Source organism: Quercus suber, unplaced genomic scaffold, assembly GCF_002906115.3.
Source record: "Quercus suber isolate HL8 unplaced genomic scaffold, Cork oak 2.0 scaffold_480, whole genome shotgun sequence".
Classification (NCBI taxonomy): Eukaryota; Viridiplantae; Streptophyta; class Magnoliopsida; order Fagales; family Fagaceae; genus Quercus; species Quercus suber.
The window spans coordinates 186,045-207,921 of NW_027069931.1; the positions used below are offsets into that span (position 1 = coordinate 186,045).

General features: G+C 40.7%; 1 protein-coding gene across 1 annotated transcript; it reads left to right on the forward strand.

Moving 5' to 3' along the window:
- The first annotated feature begins 2,070 nt into the window (after nucleotides 1-2,070).
- LOC136063038 (uncharacterized) lies at nucleotides 2,071-2,817 on the forward strand. The gene has a single exon (XM_065762906.1). It carries the CDS (start codon nucleotides 2,071-2,073, stop codon nucleotides 2,815-2,817), a length of 747 nt encoding a protein of 248 aa, XP_065618978.1.
- The last annotated feature ends 19,060 nt before the right edge of the window (nucleotides 2,818-21,877 follow it).

Below are 21,877 nucleotides of genomic sequence, written 5' to 3' on the forward strand. Positions count from 1 at the left end.
AGTCTCCTCCAAAGATCAACTTGCTGATATCTTCACCAAATCCCATCCTAAGGGACGCCTTCGTAATTTGGTTGACAATCTCAAGCTGATCTCACATTCACCTTGAGTTTGAGGGGGGGCCCGTTAACGTGTATAATATAGTGGGCTTTAGGCCCAGCTAGATTACTTGTATAGTACACAGTCTTGTACTACGCTCTTGTTTGTACCGCACACATATTTACTTGTATTGCACTCATATGCCTCCTATATAAAGGTATCCATGTATATTCTTTGATTAAGAAATACAATACAATCATACAGTATTTCTAACAAGTTTGAATGGAGGGGAGCAAAGTGGAGTTTGCTAAAAATTAAAACTCTACCCATCTTATATAATAGTAGATCTCATTTATTAAATCAATTTTAACTAGGGTTTATCAAATTGGTAGTTAGATGCTTACCCTTACTTGTCATTTTGAATCTTTGATATAATTGGGGCAATGGCTTTGCTTTATATTGGTTATCAAAATTACATTATTCAAGGAAAAATTATTAGAGATGCTCTCCAAGTACAATCACATGATACTCATTTCTTTCACATGAATAGTAGATCTCCATAAATTTAATTAGTGGTGTCTATTATTATATGTTTGGGGGAATTATCAAGGGTAGAATCCAAATTGCTGAAGAATGAGTAGATCATTTTGTCCATTTCTTCCCTCTTTACTTTCATTATGTATATATTTTCAACCAAAGGAAGGCCCTTCAATTTTATTGAAAGTAGCTAAGATGGTGAACGTATTCATCTCTGTCTAGCCATGCCTTTCTAGGACATTCCTTCTTAATCTATCTAATACAAGTTTTTTTTTTTTTTTTTTTTTGAGAAAATATAAAGTGAAAGATACCATATTATATAGTGCCCTTTTCTTTCATGTTAAGAATATAAAAGAGACAAGTCATTCACCTTTTCTATTGTATTTATCTTGTCAAATTTTCTACAAAATATATGTTTTAATTTTTTAATTACTGTCATATTATCAAATATACAGATAATCCCCTATTCAAAAATACATTTTTTATATCACAACATTAGTTTAACAACAATAATAAGCAACAACAATAATAACAAGTTTTAATCCCAAATTTTGGGGTTGATTATGGATTAACATATTAGATAGGATTCTGTCACATGTATTCTTAATTTCTTTTTCTTCATTATATTCTATCTAAAGTCATATTTTCAGTTACTTTTTTTTTTTAGAAGTCTTCTTTTTATTATTATTATTACTGACGAGGTCGATAAGTACTGACGGAACTAGCGAGTCTATCCTATGTGGACGAGTCCTTCGATATGGACGAGAATACCCTCAGGATAGACAACGTAGAAGGCAACACTATTGACGAGGACATCCAGGCCATTTAATGCAATCAACTAAACGGTTATACCTCCAACTGTATGAACCGTTTGAAGATATTGATGCCTCATTACACAGCCTCAAAACGTTACCAAAAGGAGCATTAAGACCTCCATAACTCCTCCAACGGCTAGGAACCATGAAGAGCATATATAAAGCCCACACACTCCCACGAAGAAGGAGAGAGATAGACAAGTAAGAAAGGAGATTGTTTATTTGCTTTTTTGTTCATCTTATATTGCTTTATTTTGGAAGAAAGTTTCATATTATGACTTTGGCATCGGAGACATTGTGGTAGGCACCACACCGGTGACCATTGGTGAAAGTTGAAGGATCATCTCCATCCGACGAACATTACTGACGAGCTTACACTCATCAGTTTGGCACCGTCTGTGGGAATCGACATTTTCGTGTTTAAACTCGAAATAGTGGTTTCCTATCCTTATTCTTTCGGATGGAATCCAATCAAGATTCTGCAGCCCTAGCTCAGCAAGTTCAGGCCCTCGCAGCCACAGTTGAAGAGCTGACTAGGCAAAACCAGGAAATGACGCTACGGCTTCAGCAGGAGGAAAATCGTTTGAGAGGGAATCAGGAAGACGAAGGGGATAGCCACAGGAGAAGTGACTATAGAGGGCCAAACACTCCCACCGGGTAAAATTCAGACCTTCTTCGGGAGATGAGGAGGGAGATGGACGAACTTAGGAATGCCATCAAGGAGAAAATAGAGCGGAGTGTGGATCGGATGGTTCGGGCGACGGATTCGCCATTCACAACAGCGGTCCTCGACTGTCCAGTGCCGTCAAAATTCCGGCTACCTCAGCTCGAGCCCTTTGATGGGCTGAAGGACCCCCAAGATCACCTAAATACCTTCAAAACGACCCTGGGACTTCAGCAGCCCCCAGATGAAATATTATGTTGTTCCTTCCCAACAACACTCAAGGGAGCTGCCCGGGAGTGGTTCACTAAGTTGCCAACGTCGTCCATCGACACATTCGAGCAGTTGAGCAACGCCTTCCTACATTACTTTATTGGAGGACAACGACCAAAGAGAACCGCGGATCACTTGCTCACTATCAGGCAGGGAGAGAAGGAGACCTTGAGGTCATATGTGGAACGCTTTACCAGGGAGATACTGGAGGTAGACGAGGCTAACGATATGGTGCAGTTGACGACCTTCAAGGCAGCGTTGAAATCCAAAGAGCTCGTTACTTCACACGCGAAGAACCCCCCAAAGACGATGGCTGAAATGCTCCTTAAAGCGCAGAAGTACATGAACGCTGAGGACGCGTTGGCTGCTATCAGGGATGGAGATAGAACAGGGGACAAAGGGAGAAGGGAAGACGACCGTAGAGGACAAAAGCGGGACCGTCCGGATCATCGAAATAATGACAGAGTCAGAAGGAAAGATGATAAAAGTCCATGAACGGTAAAATTCACCCCTCTTGTTATGCCTGTTGACAAAATTCTGACGCAGATTCAAGACGAACACTACCTTAAATGGCCACGGCCATTGGACTCGTCCCCTAGCGGCCGTGACAGGAGTAAGTATTGTCGATTTCACAAAGACCATGGCCATTACACCGAAAATTGTAGGGATCTCAAAGAGCAAATAGAGGAATTGATACGAAAAGGGAAGTTGCAGAAGTTTATAAAGAAGGGAGAATACAACAAATTCCGAGACGAAAACAAAGGCCAACATGAGTCCTCGTCCAAGAGCGGAAGCCGTCAGTCCCAGCCTCCTCAAAATGTGATCGGGGAAATACAGACAATAGCAGGGGGGCCTGTCACAGGAGGCTCATTCAAATCACTTAAGAAAGCACATCAACGACAGGTGAATAACGTCCACATAGTGCCCCCGCCTAAGTACAGACGAACTGATCAGGATATGACCTTCAATGAGAATGACGCTAGAGGAGTGAAACAGCCTCATAATGACCCTTTGGTCGTGATGCTTACCATAGAAGGGTTCAACACCAAAAGGATCCTCGTGGACAACGGTAATTCTGCTGACATCATTTACTTTCCTACATTCCAGCAACTGAAACTGGATCCAAGAAGACTACATCCGTTTGATTCTCCCCTCGTTAGTTTCAGCGGTGACAAAGTATATCCCAAAGGCATAGTGACGCTAGCCGTAACAATGGGAACATACCCAAAGCAGTTGACTCGTCAGATAGACTTCTTGGTAGTAGATTGCCCATCGTCATACAATGTCATTATTGGGAGGCCAGCACTCAACAAGTGGAAGGCGTCCACATCCACCTACTACCTGAAGGTAAAATTCCCAACAGAAAATGGTATTGGTGAAGTTAAAGGAGACCAAATTCTAGCTCGGGAATGCTACCAGGCTATTTTAGCAACTAAGGAAAACCACACGTGGACAATAGAAGGAAAGGAGGAAGAAAAGGTAGAGGCACTGGAAGCAGTGGAGCTGATCGAAGGGGAAGCAATGAGAACAACCAGAATAGGGACGACCTTAAGTCCTGAGATGAGAATAAAGCTCATTCAGTTTCTTAAAGAGAACTTAGACGTCTTTGCCTGGAGCCATGACGATATGCCAGACATATCTCCAGAAGTCATCCAACACAAGTTGAATGTGGACCCAGAGAGGAAGCCCATCAAGCAGAGACGAAGAACCTTTGCGCCCAAGAGAGACCAAGCCATTATTGACGAAGTGAGCAAACTCTTGACTGCAGGCTTCATCAGGGAGGTTTATTATCAAGATTGGCTTGCAAACGTCGTTCTAGTAAAGAAAGCAAATGGGAAATGGAGGATGTGTGTGGACTTCACGGACTTTAACAAGGCCTGCCCGAAGGACAGCTTTCTTCTCCCGAGAATAGACCAGCTCGTAGACTCTATGGCTGGGCACAAGCTGTTGACGTTCATGGACGCGTTCTCAGGGTACAACTAGATAAAAATGGTTGACGAGGACCAGGAGAAAACCGCCTTTACTACCAGTCAAGGGCTCTACTGTTATAAGGTAATGCCATTTGGACTGAAGAATGCAGGAGCAACTTATCAAAGGTTGGTAAATAAAATATTCGTCAAGCAGATAGGCAGGAACATGGAGGTGTACGTCGACGATATGCTCGTCAAGAGCAAGGAAGAGCTTGCACATCTGGACGACCTTAAGGAGACATTCGATACCCTCAAACGATACCAAATGAAGCTGAATCCTGGTAAATGTGTGTTTGGTGTTGCCTCCGGAAAATTCCTGGGATTCATGGTGTCTCAAAGAGGAATAGAAGCAAGTCCTGAGAAGGTACATGCCATAATCAATATGGCATCACCTAAGACCGGCAAGGAGGTCTAGAAGCTTACAGGCCGGATTGCAGCACTTAACAGGTTCGTCTCTAGAGCAACGGACAAATGTTGCCATTCTTTAAGACCCTGAAGCAAGCCTTTGAATGGACCGACGAATGTGAAGCAGCATTCCAAGAGCTCAAACGTTACCTTACCAACTCGCCACTTTTAAGCCCATCCAAAGAAGGTGAAAACTTGTATTTGTACTTAGCAGTATCATCTACAGCCGTCAGTGCAGCCTTAATCCGAGAAGAAGATAGGAAACAGCTCCTAGTTTACTACGTCAGCCAAGCTTTGCAAGGAGCTGAATCCAGGTACCCAAAAATCGAGAAAATCACGTTCGCATTAATAGTAGCTTCACGCAAGCTCAGGCAATACTTCCAGGCAAATCCAATCTTAGTGATGACGGACCAACCCATCAAGAAGTCTATGAGCAAGCCCGAAGCAGCTGGGAGGATGGTCTAATGGGCGATTGAACTCAGCCAATTCGACGTGAAATACCATCCCAGGAGGCCATTAAAGCACAAGCGTTGGCAGACTTTATCGCCGAGTTTACCTGTCCAGACGAGCCCAACCATGCTAGCACGGACAAAACATGGGTAATGCAAAATGATGGCTCGTCAGCCCAAAAAAGAGGGGGAGTAGGGGTCGTCATAATCACTCCTGACGAAGAAGTATTGAGATATGGAGTTCAGCTAAAATTCCCAGCCACCAATAACGAGGCTGAGTACGAAGGAATTCTGACAGGCTTAAGGCTCGGAAAAGAGCTTGGGGCCAGGAACCTGCTAGTCTAGAACGACTCAAAGTTAGTAATTGGACATATCAGAGGAGAATATGAAGCAAAAGAAGAAAGAATGTAGAAATACCTCAAATTGACGAAGCACTTGACTCAAGAATTCGAAAAAGTGGAATTCATCCAAATCCCAAAAAGCCAGAATAGGGCCGCAAACGAAATCTCAAAGATAGCCTCGTCGGAAGAAATAGAATCGAAGACAGACCTGATGATTGAGATACAGAAAAACCCCAGCATAGAGGAAATTTTAACATTCGCAGTCCAGAGCACAAATAGCTGGATGACGCCCATCATGTCCTTCCTCCAGGATGGTTACCTACCTCAGGACGCAGATGAAGCCAGGAAGATCAAGAAGAGAGCCGCCAGATTCACGATTATCAATGACACCTTATACAAAAGAGGTTTCTCCATGCCCTACTTGAGATGCGTTGACGAAGGAGAAGCCGAATACGTCCTGAGAGAGGTCCATGAAGGAATTTATGGAGATCATGCAGGACCAAGATCCTTGGTGAGAAAGATTATGCGAGCAGGGTACTTCTGGCTAACTATGCAAGATGACGCATCAAGGTTCGTCAAGAAATGTGACAAGTGTCAGAGGTACGGGAATGTTCAATGATTGCCATCAGAAAAGCTGACGACGATAACATCTCCATGGCCGTTTGCACAATGGGGAATCGACATTGTTATCCCCCTGCCTCAAGGCAAAGGTCAGGTAAAATTCTTACTAGTTGCTATTGATTATTTTACTAAATGGGTTGAGGCAGAGGCATTGGCAACTATCACCGAGACCAAAATCCAGGGTTTCATGTGGAAGAATATAATCTGCAGATTCGGGATTCCACGAACGATCATATCAGACAACGGACGACAGTTCGATTGCCAGGGTTTCAAGGACTTCTGCTCGGGCCTGTGCATCAAGAACCCGTTTTCATCACCAGGCCACCCTCAGGCGAATGGACAGACGGAAGTGACGAACCGCACATTGCTCAAGATCATAAAGACCAAACTGGACGATGCAAAGGGTGCCTGGCCAGAAGAGCTACCCAACGTCTTGTGGGCCTACAGAACCACGGCTAGAACCCCAACGGGAGAGACCCCCTTTAGACTTACCTACGGCACAGAAGCAGTGATCCCTGTCGAAGTAGGAATAACCAGCACTTGGAGAGAAGCGTTCAATGAAGAAGAAAATGACGACCTACTGCGAGTTGACCTAGATTGCCTTGACGAAGTACGAGACAAAGCCTTCAACAAGATGACGGAATACCAGAAAAAAATGACAGATTACTACAACAGAAGGGTGAAGCTCAGGAGACTTAACATAAGGGACCTTGTCCTGTGCAAAGTGACCCAAGCCACCAAAGACCCAACTCAAGGAAAGCTCGGCCCCACGTGGGAAGGACTATACAAAGTCATTCACTACTCCAGACAAGGCAGCTACCACCTGGAGACCCTAGACGGACAAAGGCTCTCAAGACCATGGAACATTGAACATTTGAAGAAATACCAACAGTAGATGTAATGGAAAGACGTATTCGTCATTAACAATCAATAAATGAACTATTCAGCCAAAATTTGTGTACAAGCATGCCTGAAGAAATTAACGAAAGCCAAAAATGGCTAAGTAACAAGATTCCGCCTAAGACGGATGTAAGTTACTCACGAAGATCACTAAGAGTGATTAAAAAGCCGAAAATGACTAAGTAACAAGATTCCGCTTCGACGGATGTAAGTTACTGACGAATAAATCCACCTATAAGCCAAAAATGGCTAAGTAACAAGATTCCGCCTAGACGGGTGTAAGTTACTGACGAAGATCACTAAGAGTGATTAAAAAGCCAAAAATGGCTAAGTAACAAGATTCCGCCTAGACGGATGTAAGTTACTGACGAAGATCACTAAGAGTGATTAAAAAGCCAAAAATGGCTAAGTAACAAGATTCCGCCTAGACGGGTGTAAGTTACTGACGAAGATCACTAAGAATGATTAAAAAGCCAAAAATGGCTAAGTAACAAGATTCCGCCTAGACGGATGTAAGTTACTGACGAAGATCATTAAAAAGCCAAAAATGGCTAAGTAATAAAGTTCTGCCTAGACGGATGCAAGTTGCTAACAAATATATACGCGCCAAATTGGCCAAATGATAAAATGACAGAAGAAAAGGCTAAGTGGCAAAACTCCACCTTGATGCTACCGACGACTAACAAACAGATATAAAGTGCCACCAAGATGACAGACACGGCCAGCATGCATCAAACAAAAAAAAGAAGAGGAACGTGCAATCACGAATACAAGTAAGTGCCAAAGAAATAAAATTAAAAGCCTGAAGCTAGCAGGCCAATTACCACTGTCTTTACAACTAACAGCCCATAAACGCTGGGCTAAAAACGCTGTCCTCAAAATAAATAAAATTGTTCAGCAAATGGATTTACAAAAAAAAAAAAAAAAAGGCCCAAAACGTGATGGGCACCACAAAAAGAAAGAAATTTTTGCTAAGTGTTAAACTCGTCAAGAAGCGTCGTCGACAGGGGCATCCTCGGTACGAGCAGCGTCATCAGAAACGTCAGCTGGAGCCTCGGTCTCAGTGGCAGACGATTGAACAGCCTCATCAGCCGCCATTTCTTGATCCACCTCTTCCAGATCCAGCGCCTCCATGTTTACCCCGGAAGGGTGCTTGACGAGATATCTCCTCAGAAGCTCGAAACCCTTGAAGTACCAACTGAGGAGCACGGTGTTGTACTCATCAGTGGTCTGGAAGGCTAGTACTGATCTGGCTACGATGGTCTTAAGGCTCTCCTTGGCTGCTATAATCTGCTCGTCCTTCTCAATGGTCAGTTGACACTCCACCCTAAGATCATCTGTAAGTTTCTTCGACTGCTCTCTCAAGGTATTCGCCGTGCCCATGGATTCAATAAGATCCTTCTTCAAGGCAGAATTCTCCGCCTCCAATGCCTCCACCCTAGAAGTCAGAGACGCCACCTTTGCCTCCTGAGTAAGATACTTAGAAGAAAGATGAAGACTCTCCCCCAGCACCTAAAAGAGAGTTAGAGGCATTAAAAAAAAATTAAAAAAAAAAAAAAAAAGATCAAGGAAGAAGTACCTGAATGATCTTATGGACGTGGCCAGCAGCTACCACACTGAGGGGGACACCGGACAAGGCCTTTAAGTCGGCAGCTGTTACTACTTCGTGGGCTCGGTCCACTGCCATTTTCTCGTCGTTCCAAATGGTAGATGGACGAGAGTCAGCCTTCTCCTTCTCTTTCCCTTTTTTCAGATAAACGTGGCCTTTTTGAGACGGGAGTGCCACCTATCTCTTCCAGTGACACAGCCAGTGACCACAAGCAAATGAATACAATCAAACTAAAACGACAAGGAGGGAAACTGACGCACCTAAGGTCGGGGTTCCCCACCGATGGAGCAACCTTGGAATGTCACCCCATTCCTGACTGGAGGGAGTCTCAAAGTCATCCCCGGACACAAAGAAAAATCTTGACTTCCAATATCTGAAGGACGAAGGCAGCCCTCTAATAATCCTGGTCCTTCTCTCCCAAGGAACCAGCTCATAATACCCATACTATTTTGATTCTTTTAAACGATAAAGGTGGACGAGTTCAGCCACCTTAATCATATCTCCATTAGCAGCCAACCATATCTCCATACAGTTGACTACTATTCTCCATGAATTAGGCATTAACTGCCCAGGGGCAATCCCAAAATGGCTCAGAAGTTCCATGAAGAAAGGGTGGACGGGGAATCTAAGTCCACAGGTAAAGGCTGCCTCATAAAAGCACACCTCACCCGGGAAGAAATGACAAGCCCTATCCTCGTCATTAGGCCGACGAACGCGAACCCTTTCTGGAAACTGGAACCTCTCCCTAAATCTACTCACCGTCTCGGCATCCAGATCACAAACCTCTTCAAGGGCATAGAAAGCCCTAACGACACGGGGAGAAGAGACAGCCGTATCCCCCTCCACTGGATTGCCGCTAGACGACAACCCAGTCTCGAGATCACTGGATCTGACCTCAGACATTATGTTCTCCTTCCTCACCTGACCCTCGAACCAGTCAATTGATTGCCTAATTAAAGGCAACAACTCAGTCAATACCACATTAGGGCCACTACCCTCAAAAACAAAATTCCCAAAATCTGAGAAAGTGCCTAAAGCCCCCCTTAAGCGCGCAAAAAGAAAAGAAACCGAGGGACAAACAACTCTAACCTCAGAACCACCAACCATGAAAACCCAACAAAAACACAGAAAAGGAAAACAACCTAACTGAATCACTGGAAAATTAAAAACAAAAAGAAGCAGGAAAAGAGAAAATCAGGAACAGTACCACAGCAAAACCAAGAAAGGAAAAGCGAGAGGGAAAGAGAAACATACCTTAATCAATGGCAGATTGAGGGAGCTCTGCTTAGCCAACGTACCAACTCAAAGAAAAGCAGCAGGAAAAAGCTAAAGAAGAGTAATGGCTGAAATGTGAAGAAGAAAAATCAGGAGAGAAGGAAGTTAAAAGGAAAAGCTCGAAAAACGGAAAGGCCGGCGGGAAACCCAATAGTCTCATCACCTTGGGCATTAATTGTACCAATCAGCGTGCGCCACGTAGGCCACAATCTGTGAAGCGCCGCCGCTTCGCACTTAATACGGAGCAGAACCCCAAGAGTCATTTAACAACCTGTAACCCTTTATATTCTATGATCGTCACTAAAACGACGAACACAGAATCGGGGGGCAGATGACAAGGTCGATAAGTACTGACAGAACTAGTGAGTCTATCCTATGTGGACGAGTCCTTCTATATGGACGAGAATACCCTCAGGATAGACAACGTAGAAGGCAACACTACTGACGAGGACATCCAGGCCATTTAATGCAATCAACTAAACGGTTATACCTCCAACTGTATGAACCGTTTGAAGATATTGATGCCTCATTACACAGCCTCAAAACGTTACCAAAAGGAGCATTAAGACCTCCATAACTCCTCCAACGGCTAGGAACCATGAAGAGCATATATAAAGCCCACACACTCCCACGAAGAAGGAGAGAGATAGACAAGTAAGAAAGGAGATTGTTTATTTGCTTTTTTGTTCATCTTATATTGCTTATAGAAGGCAACACTACTGACGAGGACATCCAGGCCATTTAATGCAATCAACTAAACGGTTATACCTCCAACTGTATGAACCGTTTGAAGATATTGATGCCTCATTACACAGCCTCAAAACGTTACCAAAAGGAGCATTAAGACCTCCATAACTCCTCCAACGGCTAGGAACCATGAAGAGCATATATAAAGCCCACACACTCCCACGAAGAAGGAGAGAGATAGACAAGTAAGAAAGGAGATTGTTTATTTGCTTTTTTGTTCATCTTATATTGCTTTATTTTGGAAGAAAGTTTCATATTCTGACTTTGGCATCGGAGACATTATGGCAGGCACCACACCGGTGACCATTGGTGAAAGTTGAAGGATCATCTCCATCCGACGAACATTATTGACGAGCTTACACTCATCAATTACTTTTACTTATGTTAGTCTTTCCCTACCTTTTTTAATTATCTTAACTTGGATGAACTCATTTTTTCTTACTAGTGTAATGATCACATTCCTTTGAATATGATCAAACCATCTCAAGCGACTCTCTCTTATTTTTTCCATAGTTTTAGACTTTTAGTTATAAAAAAAATTAAAAAAAAAACATTAAATGCATATTTTTTGTAATTGTGATATAAACAATGTCCAATTAATATAGAATTGGACATGCACTATAAACAAACAAAGAATGTGTGAATTAATGGTATGGAATGTTTGACAAGATATTTGTAGATGTAAATTCTAAACTATTATTGCAAATTTATAAAATATAAGACTACATAATTTTTTTAATTTCACAATATTTATTTTATAGGTAAATAGTGAGGGAGGGGGATTTAAAATTTTGAACCACATACATGAATAATATAACTCAATAACTATTCTCTAAAATATATTTCAAAATTTGACATCTTCTAACAATATCCATTATAACTAAAATAAAACTCATATGTTTCAAGACTTCCGAGCATTATGTAAAAACAAAATGTTTAAAACATTTAATAATATCTTCTCATACACTATCCTAACAAGATTCGTTTGTTTCTGTTATTACTTAAGATCTAAAATTCTGCAGTAGAGAAAGGAGTCGGGAGCCTTTGTAGCTCAGTATAACATGTTATTGTTTATTAGGAGAGAGAGAGAGAGAGAGAGAGAGATAACTTAGTGTTGATACCCATTTTCGCGACACATTTCATACAAGCCTAATTCAACCAAGCTTGACTTCCTTATAGACTCAATTCATGTATTATATTTTATTTATTCTTTTAAGCATGGCCTAAGCCCATGCGACATAGGGGGGAAATTGAGGAAGTGTGGTTTAGAGGGTATGGGTTGATTCCTTTCGGACCTTTTGCATGAGCCCAGTCCATGTGTGCTACCAAGTGGGTAAGGGACACTGGTAGCACCTCATGCTCGTGGAGGAGGTCTTGTATCCAAAATTTTCACCTCAAAAGAGCTTTCATGCTCTGGGTGACTGTGCCCCTAATTTTTAGCCCATCTCAATTTTTCACACCAAAACACAGCTGACTCTAAGAAAAAGGCTGAACAACCTAGCCCACTCAGCCACCCAAATGTAGTTTTCCAAGGCCTGCAAAGACCAAAGACAGTAGCCATGAAGAGGAAACAACTTTGTTTCCAAAATCATGCTAAAAGCATGCCAAACTCTTCCCTAAACAAAATCAACCCAAGCCAAAACACCAAATTAGTATCATGGGGGATAAAAGCCTCTTCCACTACTCAAAAATTAGTTATTAGCAACACCCTAAACTCTATATAAAACTTTCTCATCAGTTCAAAACAAGGGGGAGCCACATTCTACCTAGAGACCTGAAACTTCAGAGCAAAAACTCATTTAGCTAGTCAACAATCTCACAAATCTGAATCTTAGGGGTGGAAATATGGATACAAGGGAACCTTCCCTCTCTTCCTCACAACCTCTCTCAATTTCCTCTTCTCGGTGACTGTGGGTCGAAGTTTCAGACCTGTTGAACCACGTTTTCCCCATAGAGCTGAAACTTAAGAGCAAAAACCCACCGAACCAGGAAACATTCTCACAATTCTGAACCTTAGGGGTGGAAATATGGGTATAGGGGAGCCTTCCCTCTCTTAATCACAACCTCTCTCAATTTCCTCTTCTCGATGATTGTGGGTCGAAGTTTCAGACCTATTATATTTTTATACTTTTTCTACACTCTTGTTATTAGCATGTTGATTCTCTCTTGTCAAAGCACCATTAGCCTTTTGTTCATTATACATTTGAAATTTTGGGCTTGATTCTCCACAATAAACACTTCTAAAGAACCCAATGGGAGATTTGGGAAATTCTTGCATTTTCGGCCCTTGTCGCAAAACATCCCCGATACTTAGTAAGTAACCAAAGTAAATCAAAGTTATTTATAATTTTTTTCATAAACCCCAATAATTTCATATGCTTTAAACAACATTGTTTTATTTTATTCATTTTGATTTTTTTTACAACATACTGCTAACCTTGTAGCTTGAACTATTTCCCCCCTAGACCCCCAAGCACTTTGTGTATGGAGAGGTGCCAATTCATTATGAAACAAATCATAATGATACCAAATATTTGTTTGATTTTGTTAGAGAGATATTAGCCCAATAGCATAGGCCTAAGATCAATCCTTCTATTGTGTGCAAGTTAAGTCATAGGCCCAAGCTTAATCCTTTTACTGTGTGCAAATCAAGTCTCCTCCTTATACATATAAAAGAATTGAGCTTGAACCTATGATATTAGGCTAATATATCTCTAACAAACTTGAAACAAGAAACACGTTGTAAACTATTACATATACTTAATAGTTGTGATTTTCTTCTCAAAAAAAAAAAAATTGTGGTTATTGTCATACTATATAACTAGAACCAAAACCAAACGTAAATCAGTGGTAAGATCGATAATAAACTAATTTCTATGTGAAAGTATATCCCTATTTAGTCATTGACAGAGTTCAAAACATAGTAAACTCGTAATTGTTAGATTTCATAAACACAACCAATTCCCTGCAAGTTATAACAAAAGCTTATATTTTCTCAGTTCAAGAAAAAAAAAATCTTATATGTCAATTTCATTCAAATCATTGGTTCTTTTCATTAAATTTATCACCATGCTTAATTAGAGTCTAAAAAGTGTAAACTTTTGCTAAATAAAACCAATTTAATAAAAAATTAAACCATTTTAAAAGCAATGAAATATCTTATTGATAATTTCTTTTTAATCATGATTGACCCATGTATTTGTCTTAGGCCCATTCAAGCTTCAAACATGGTTTAAGCATTGGCCATTATGTGGGTTTGAGTTGGTTCAAGACAAACATTGTTTAATCAACAACTTTTATAATTACAATGGGCCCTAGCATTGGGCTTTTACTCATCCTTTAGAAAAGTTCAATCAAAGACTTTTTAGGCTTGGGCTAATACATAATAAATTACGTTAACGTTGGACCCAAGTGTTGAACTTGAGCTTATCATGGTTCAAACAACGACCAAACCCATGCATAAGTTATGCACTTTATTAATTGGACTGACTATGGGGTAAGTCACGTTATTTCGAACGATATTAGTTTGTCTATTACATATCAACAAGAAGTATCAAGGTGATAATAGGCGGTTGGGTGATTTGTCACTGGGTACACAAATATAGGAAAACCACGATCATGACTACTACTACTACCTTGCCTTCTAGGCGGCACACAAAATAAAATAAATATTTCAATCGTGCAAATAGTAAACACCATACATAATAATGACATGTTAATTATGAAATAAACATAAGACGACATGATTGGCCATCATAGTCTATTTGAAGTCTAGCCCTCAATATCTCCTATAAAGTCACCATTGTGAGAGACCGCAATTTCCACCCATTTGTTTTATTGAAATAAACTAATGTAAATGGGTGAGACTATGTGTAATACCTCTCAAAATGATGGTTCAACTTATTATTTTTGCTCTTTAGATTGAGGTTTTTACATTGAGAGTCATTACTTATTCAATTAATGAAAAATAAGAAAGTCATATAAAGAGATACATCATTGTATTGATTGAAAATAACTTTACAAGACTTTGATCCTAGATACCATATAAGAATTACATGGCTTTGGTCCTAATTACACTATAAAATACAAAATTACATTTGATAAATCCCTATTTATGAACCCTTGATCTTAATTTGAATGCTAAGTTAGAATGTGAGAATGCATTAGACGCTCATCTCATCCGATAAAGTGGTTTTCTAGACTATAATGACCAATGTCACGTTACATCATCCAAATTCCAGACTATCAATGTGTCATAAAAACATAAAAGCATCTCATTCTTTATGAAATTTGGATCAAGCATTTAAAGTTTCCAAGAGAAAATATTCGAACATGTCATCATGATCATCACGCGATTGAAAACATAAACAAGCATACTATTTATATAAACGAAAGCTTTAGCGAGTTTCTCAAGAATATTACACAAACATATGAATTTGCTCAAGAACAATGTGTAATAATGTGAATTATTTAAAAGAAAAAAAAAATCAGGTGACCATATGAATTTATTAAAGAACATAATATGATTCATTCCTTAGAAACAATAGGTGCTTCAATCTTAATACTCCATATCATTTCGACAAAACATGTTTCTTGAAATCAGATAGTAGTTGATATTACACTTCCCCTGTGCCGTGGTAGGGTAATTACGTTACCAAAGGGAAACAAGAGTTGGGTCCAATTTAAGTATGAGCGCCTGCCGAGTATATGTTACTGGTGTGGCCATTTGGATCATGACGACAAGGATTGTAATCTGTGGATTGAGAGCAATGGCACGCTTACTTCGAAGCAAAGACAGTTTGGTCCCAACCTAAGAGCAAATCCCTATCGATCCACAGGTAGGGATGTCATCTATGTGCCAGGATACTACGAGGAGAGGAAACGCAGCATGCAGGCAAGAAAGCAAGCGGAGATGGCAGCCCGAGAAAAAAGCAGAAACGGGTCTGCCACCGTGCCAACGGAATGGTTGAATTCCGATATGGAAGAGGCAGGTGGTGGTCAGGGCGGATCCACCAGTACGGCTGAGGGTGTCCATTCACGTGAGCAAGAATTGAAGGAAGCCGTTACTACCGTTACTGAGGAAGTCAGTAATAATATCCCATTAAATTCGGAGGTGTTGATTGCAAATAATGAGGACAGCAATAATGTTCCATTAAGTTCGCAGGTTTTGATGGCAAATAATGAGGCAGTAATAACATCACAGCTGGGAGGTTTTGAAACTGATCCGGTCATTTGTTCTGACTATGGTCTAAATTTGGGAAGCATTAACCACGGTCTTCATTGGGTCAACACGGAATTAAAGGGGTGTAATAAGGGGAATGTGGAGGAATTAAATACCGAGACATATCCTGGGGATCAGGGCTTTAATGTTCCACCCGTTAGGCCTCTTAAATGTGATTTAATTTCAAGGGGAAAAAACCTAGCCGCCCAAAACAAAGCCTTGGATCCACAAACCCCTAGGGTTTTAACTCATGAGATTAAAGCACATCCAACGGCTGAGATTGAAGAGCAGCCATCCAATGTTAGAACTTGGAAACGCATGCTACGTCAACCACAACCAAATGAAGTGAGTGTTCAACCAAATTCAGAAAAGAAGAGGAAAGAACGTGAGAATGATGGGGTCTCATTGTCTCACAAACGGCTGCAGGTATCTCAAGAAGATCGGAACCCAATTAATTCAGTGGTGGAGGCTGTTGAGCAGCCCCGCCAAGAGCCATGAGTCTCCTAGCTTGGAACTGTCGCGGGCTTGGGAACCTGGTGACAGAGAAGGAGCTTGGAGATTTAATCCGGGCACAAGATCCCTCCGTCGTGTTTGTGGCCGAGACATGGACGGATGAAGCAAGGCTAAAACTAATTCAACGGAAGTTAAAGTTTGATCACATGTTCTTAGTTCACCGGGTCAATAGAGGGGGTGGCCTTGCTCTTTTTTGGAAGGATTCAATCAAGTTACGAGTGGATACATCTTCAAAAAATCACATTGACTGTATTGTTGGGGGAGGCAGTGATGGAGATTGGAGGTTCACTGGCTTCTATGGTGAGCCAATCACCCATAAACGCCACGAATCGTGGTCCCTACTTCGACAATTGAACAGCCAATATGATCTTCCCTGGTTGTGTGCTGGGGATTTTAACGAGATCCTGAGGGGGTCCGAGAAGAAAGGGGGGTCGAGTAGAAGTCACGCCCAGATGCAGTTGTTTAGGGATGCCATTGATGAATGTGGCTTTCTTGATATGGGGTATAAGGGCAATCCTTTTACATGGAAGAAATTTTATCGGAATGGAGATTCTGTTTGGGAGAGATTGGACAGGAGTTTGGCAAACAACGAGTGGTTGGTACGGTTTGGTGATTCTTCAGTTCAACATCTGACAAGTAGCACTTCTGATCACTGCCCCATTCTTATTCTACCAAAATTCTTGGTTCCATCCAACCTAGATAAGCCATTCCGTTTTGAAGAAATGTGGGTGGGAGAAGAAGGGTGTACGAAAACCATCAAGGTTGAATGGGGTAAGAGGGAAATTGCTCATGATGGTTCGGGTATTGTGACAAAGATTGAACACTGCGGAAAGGCTTTGAAGCAATGGAGTAGTCGCAATTTTGGGTGTATCAGAAAGGAGTTAAAAATAAAACAAAAACTCCTTGCAAAGGCGGAGTTGGAGGCACTCACTTCAGGTATAAACTTTCGGGCAAGGCAATTGAGATGCGAAGTCAATGATTTACTTGATAAGGAAACAAGAATGTGGTTCCAAAGATCCCGGGCTCTGTGGGCGACTTATGGAGATAAAAATAGCAAATATTTTCATAGTCGAGCCACACAAAGGTTTAGAAAAAACAAAATTGAAGGTATAAGGGATGAAGCGGGGCAGTGGAGATCGGATCCAAAAATTGTAGCTAATGTGATGGTGGATTTTTTCAGCAACCTATTCTCATCCTCCAATTCTGCTCAACCCGAATTGGCTTTGGATTCAATACAAGTCAAGGTGACCGAAAATATGAATAGACAATTGTTGGTGGAATTCACAGAAGCAGAAGTTAAGCATGCTCTTGATCAAATGGCCCCACTAAAGGCTCCCGGTCCAGATGGAATGCCACCCCTTTTTTATCAACATTATTGGGATTTGGTGGGTAAGGAAATCACTACTTCGGTACTTTCTTTTCTAAATTCAGCTACATTGCCTGAGCATTTAAATCACACATTCATCACCTTAATCCCTAAGGTCAAAAATCCCGAACTTGTATCTGAATTTCGCCCCATAAGCTTATGTAATGTATTATATAAAATCTTCTCCAAGGTTTTGGCAAACAGGTTGAAAAATATAATCCCCCAACTCATCACTGAACACCAAAGTGCCTTTACGAAAGATAGGCTTATTTCTGACAATATTCTTTTGGCTTTTGAGTCGTTACATTGTATGAATAAGCACAAATCTATCAAGGGTGGCTTTATGGCACTCAAGTTAGATATGAGCAAAGCCTATGACCGCGTGGAATGGCCCTTTCTAGAGTGTGTTATGAGAAAAATGGGGTTTGATGAACGATGGATTTCACTCATGATGCTTTGTGTGTCAACGGTCTCCTATTCTATACTTATCAATGGGGCGCCAAATGGTTTCATTAGACCAACAAGGGGGATACGACAAGGAGACCCCCTTTCTCCATTCCTATTCCTGTTATGCACCGAAGGGCTTCATGGGCTTATATCCCAATCTGCCTTGAGAGGGGATATTCATGGCTTCTCAATCTGCAAAAGAAGTCCTCCACTAACCCATCTTTTATTTGCAGACGATAGCTTATTGTTTTGCAGGTCTAACGAAGAGGAATGTCAGAAAATTATGGAGATTCTTCATGATTATGAGAGGAGCTCAGGTCAACAGATCAACAAAGATAAAACAACCATCTTCTTTAGTAAATCCACAAGTGAAGAAGCGAAAGTGTTGATCAAAGATACCTTGGGAGTGGCAGAAATTAGGCACTATGAAAAATACTTGGGGCTTCCATCTTTAGTGGGGAAAAACAAGAAAGCTAGCTTTACTTATATCAAAGAGCGAGTTTGGAGGAAACTCCAAGGTTGGGAAGAAAAATTGCTATCTCAAGCAGGTAGAGAAGTCCTCATCAAAGCAGTGGTCCAAGCCATTCCTACCTACACAATGAATTGCTTCAAGCTCCCCATTGGCTTGTGCAATGAGATCGAGAGTTTAATCCGTAAATTCTGGTGGGGGCAACGAGGTGACCGTAGAAAGATTCATTGGATTCGATGGGATGAGCTATGTAAACCGAAAAATGAAGGAGGGATGGGCTTCAAAAATTTGGCCCTTTTCAACGATGCTCTTTTAGCAAAGCAAGCTTGGAGATTATTCCAAAACAAAAACTCCCTGCTTTATAGAGTGTTTAAATCCAAATTTTTCCCTCACTGTTCGTTCATGGAGGCAGCGGACTCATCAAATGCGTCATATGCATGGAGGAGCATTTTAAAGGGGAGGGATGTGCTTAAGGAAGGCATGAGATGGAGGGTGGGGGATGGTAACTCAATCCGGGTCTGGACAGATCCATGGCTGCCTTCAGATGCCATTTGTCTCTTCACCGGTGGCACAAAATTTTGAGGAAGCCAAAGTAGCAAATCTCATTGATCCTGTGTCCAAGCAATGGCGTACGGCCTTCATTCAATCTATATTCTCCTCTAGGGACACTGAGTTGATACAGTCCATCCCCTTGAGCTCTTTTCCCATGAGAGATAAGTTAGTGTGGCCTCATACCCCAAGCGGAGTGTATACGGTTAAATCGGGGTACCGGTTCCTCTGTAAAGCGCAGAGCTTTGATGAGGATAATTACCAACCAGTAGAGACCAATTTGTGGAAGAAGGTTTGGGGGTTACAGGTGCTGCCCAAGGTAAGGAACTTAGTTTGGAGAGCCATTAAAGATTCAGTGCCTTCCAAAGTAAACCTTAGGAGGCGCAGAATATTAGCTGATGACTTGTGTGATCATTGCAAAGGAGCACCTGAAGATACGGTTCATGCTCTATGGTCCTGTCCGCTTCTTACACCGGTGTGGGCCCATGATCCATGCTGGAGCTTCAGAGCCTCCCAAACGTTTGCAAGTTTCAGAGACCTTGTTGAGTACCTAATCGTGAAAGGGGTGGATTTGAACTTCTTCAGCAACGTGGTATGGACGATTTGGCATCGCAGGAATGCACTTCGAACTTGCGACATGCCATTTCCAATCCACAGGGTTCTCCGTGATGCTCAGTCTATCCAAGCTTCCTTTGTTCGTTCAATTCCACCGAAACCTCCAGATGAAATCAACCACGTTCCTCGTCACTTGGGTTGGTCACCTCCAATGAATCACATGTTTAAGGTTAACTTTGACGGGGCTACTTTCAGAGAAGACCAGAAGGCAGGGGTCGGGGTAATCATAAGGGATGAATTTGGCCGTGTCATAGCATCCATGGCTGATACCTTTCCTTTACCATTTTCGGTGGATGCCGTGGAAGCTTTGGCAGCCACGAAAGCTCTTATGTTTGCCCATGAACTTGGCTTACAAGCCATCGTGCTTGAGGGTGATTCCAAATACACTATTGACGCCTTGGGAGGTGCTGATGAGTCTATAGCAGATGTCGGGCATATAATAGAGGAAGCAAAGCAGTATGGGAGACAGTTTAATGTTATACAGTATAGACATGTTAAGAGAGAATGTAATAAGGCCGCTCATAACATTGCTAGACATGCAAGACATGTTAGCGAGTTTTCGGTGTGGATGGAGGATGTTCCTCCACACCTCTTTGCTGTAATTCAAGCCGATTCGGCTTTCATTAATTAAATTGCAGTGTTCTTTCTCAAAAAAAAAAAATGTTTCTTGAAATCATAAATACATTAAATAGAACTATTTAGGCAACGGAATTGTTTCATCACTGAATACAACCTTTTGTGAGGAAAATTTTAGGCAATGAAATAATTTCGTTGCCTATTTTTGTTTAATTATCAAACTATTTAGTGGCGAAACTTTTTGTTGCAAAACATTTAGTAACAATAAATAGGCAGCGAAAAGTGAGGTTTAGCAACGAAATTGTGAAGTTTAGTGATGAAATTTTTTGTAGCTATAGACGTCATTTGATCTTGATCAAATGCATAAAAAGTTAAGAAATACTACTTGCATAAAATGAAGGTTTTTTAAAAATAGTTTCTTGAGTTTTCAAAGCTGGAAGTATAGGGGGGAATGCAACTAAAGAGTTGGTCACGTAACGAGAAAAGGACCACCAACAACATTATGCCCTACTTTGAAGCTTCCTTCAAATTAAAACTCTGGAACTCTAGGGGAGGACCTTGTATGAGATTTGGATGAGTATGGAAATCTCCAAGATGACAAATTCAGATTTTCATCTCATAAATGATTGTGTTAAATTACCGATTGTTTAAAAAGTTTAAGCTATTGAGATATGGTAAATTTAATAATTTAACCGCATTCTTCTAACATTCCTCTTCACGTGTGGGCTGAAACTACATTTTTAATAACTGAGACCCAACATGTGGGATTTTAAATGGGAAGTAGAATGGAGAAGACAATGATCGAACTTAAAACCTCGTACTCTGACACCATGTTAAATTTACTAATTGTTTGAAAAGTTAAAGATATTAAGATATGATAAATTTAATCATTTAATCACATACTTCTAACAGATTAGATAAGAATAAGTAAAATCAAATTACATAGCCAAATTATTAGGCCTGAAATCCTGACAGTGTTTTGTCTATAAAGTTTTGCTGAAAAATCAAATTGAATTAAAAAATGTTTGATTTGAAAGATAACTCAAAATGTGACAACTTTTACAAAAATAGCCTATTGCAAATTTAAACGTTCACCATGCCAAAATTGTCCCCCAATGTGAACCTAAAAATTGTTACTAATTTTTTTTAGTTATAACTTTTTTGTTAAGTTTTTGAATTATAATCCAATTTTGGACCTACAAATTTGTTATTTTAGAGTCGAATAATGTGAAAATGATTTATGGTTTTTTGAATAATTAAGTATTCTTCCCAAATTAAGGAGAATTACTTTTAAAAAAAAAACAATTAAGGATGTTAATTGATCATTTAAATTAAATTAATAATCTCAAAAAAGTTACCTGCCCTAATTTATGTAGTGAATGCGTGCTTATGGTTATTTTGAGCTTAATCCCATATAAATTTGACATTTAATTATTAAAATTAATTCCCTCAATAACCAACTATAATTATATATTGATTATC

Excerpts from the sequence above, each read along its gene's own strand:
- LOC136063038 (XM_065762906.1), top strand. The coding sequence starts at position 2,071 with ATGAGGAGGGAGATGGACGAACTTAGGAATGCCATCAAGGAGAAAATA.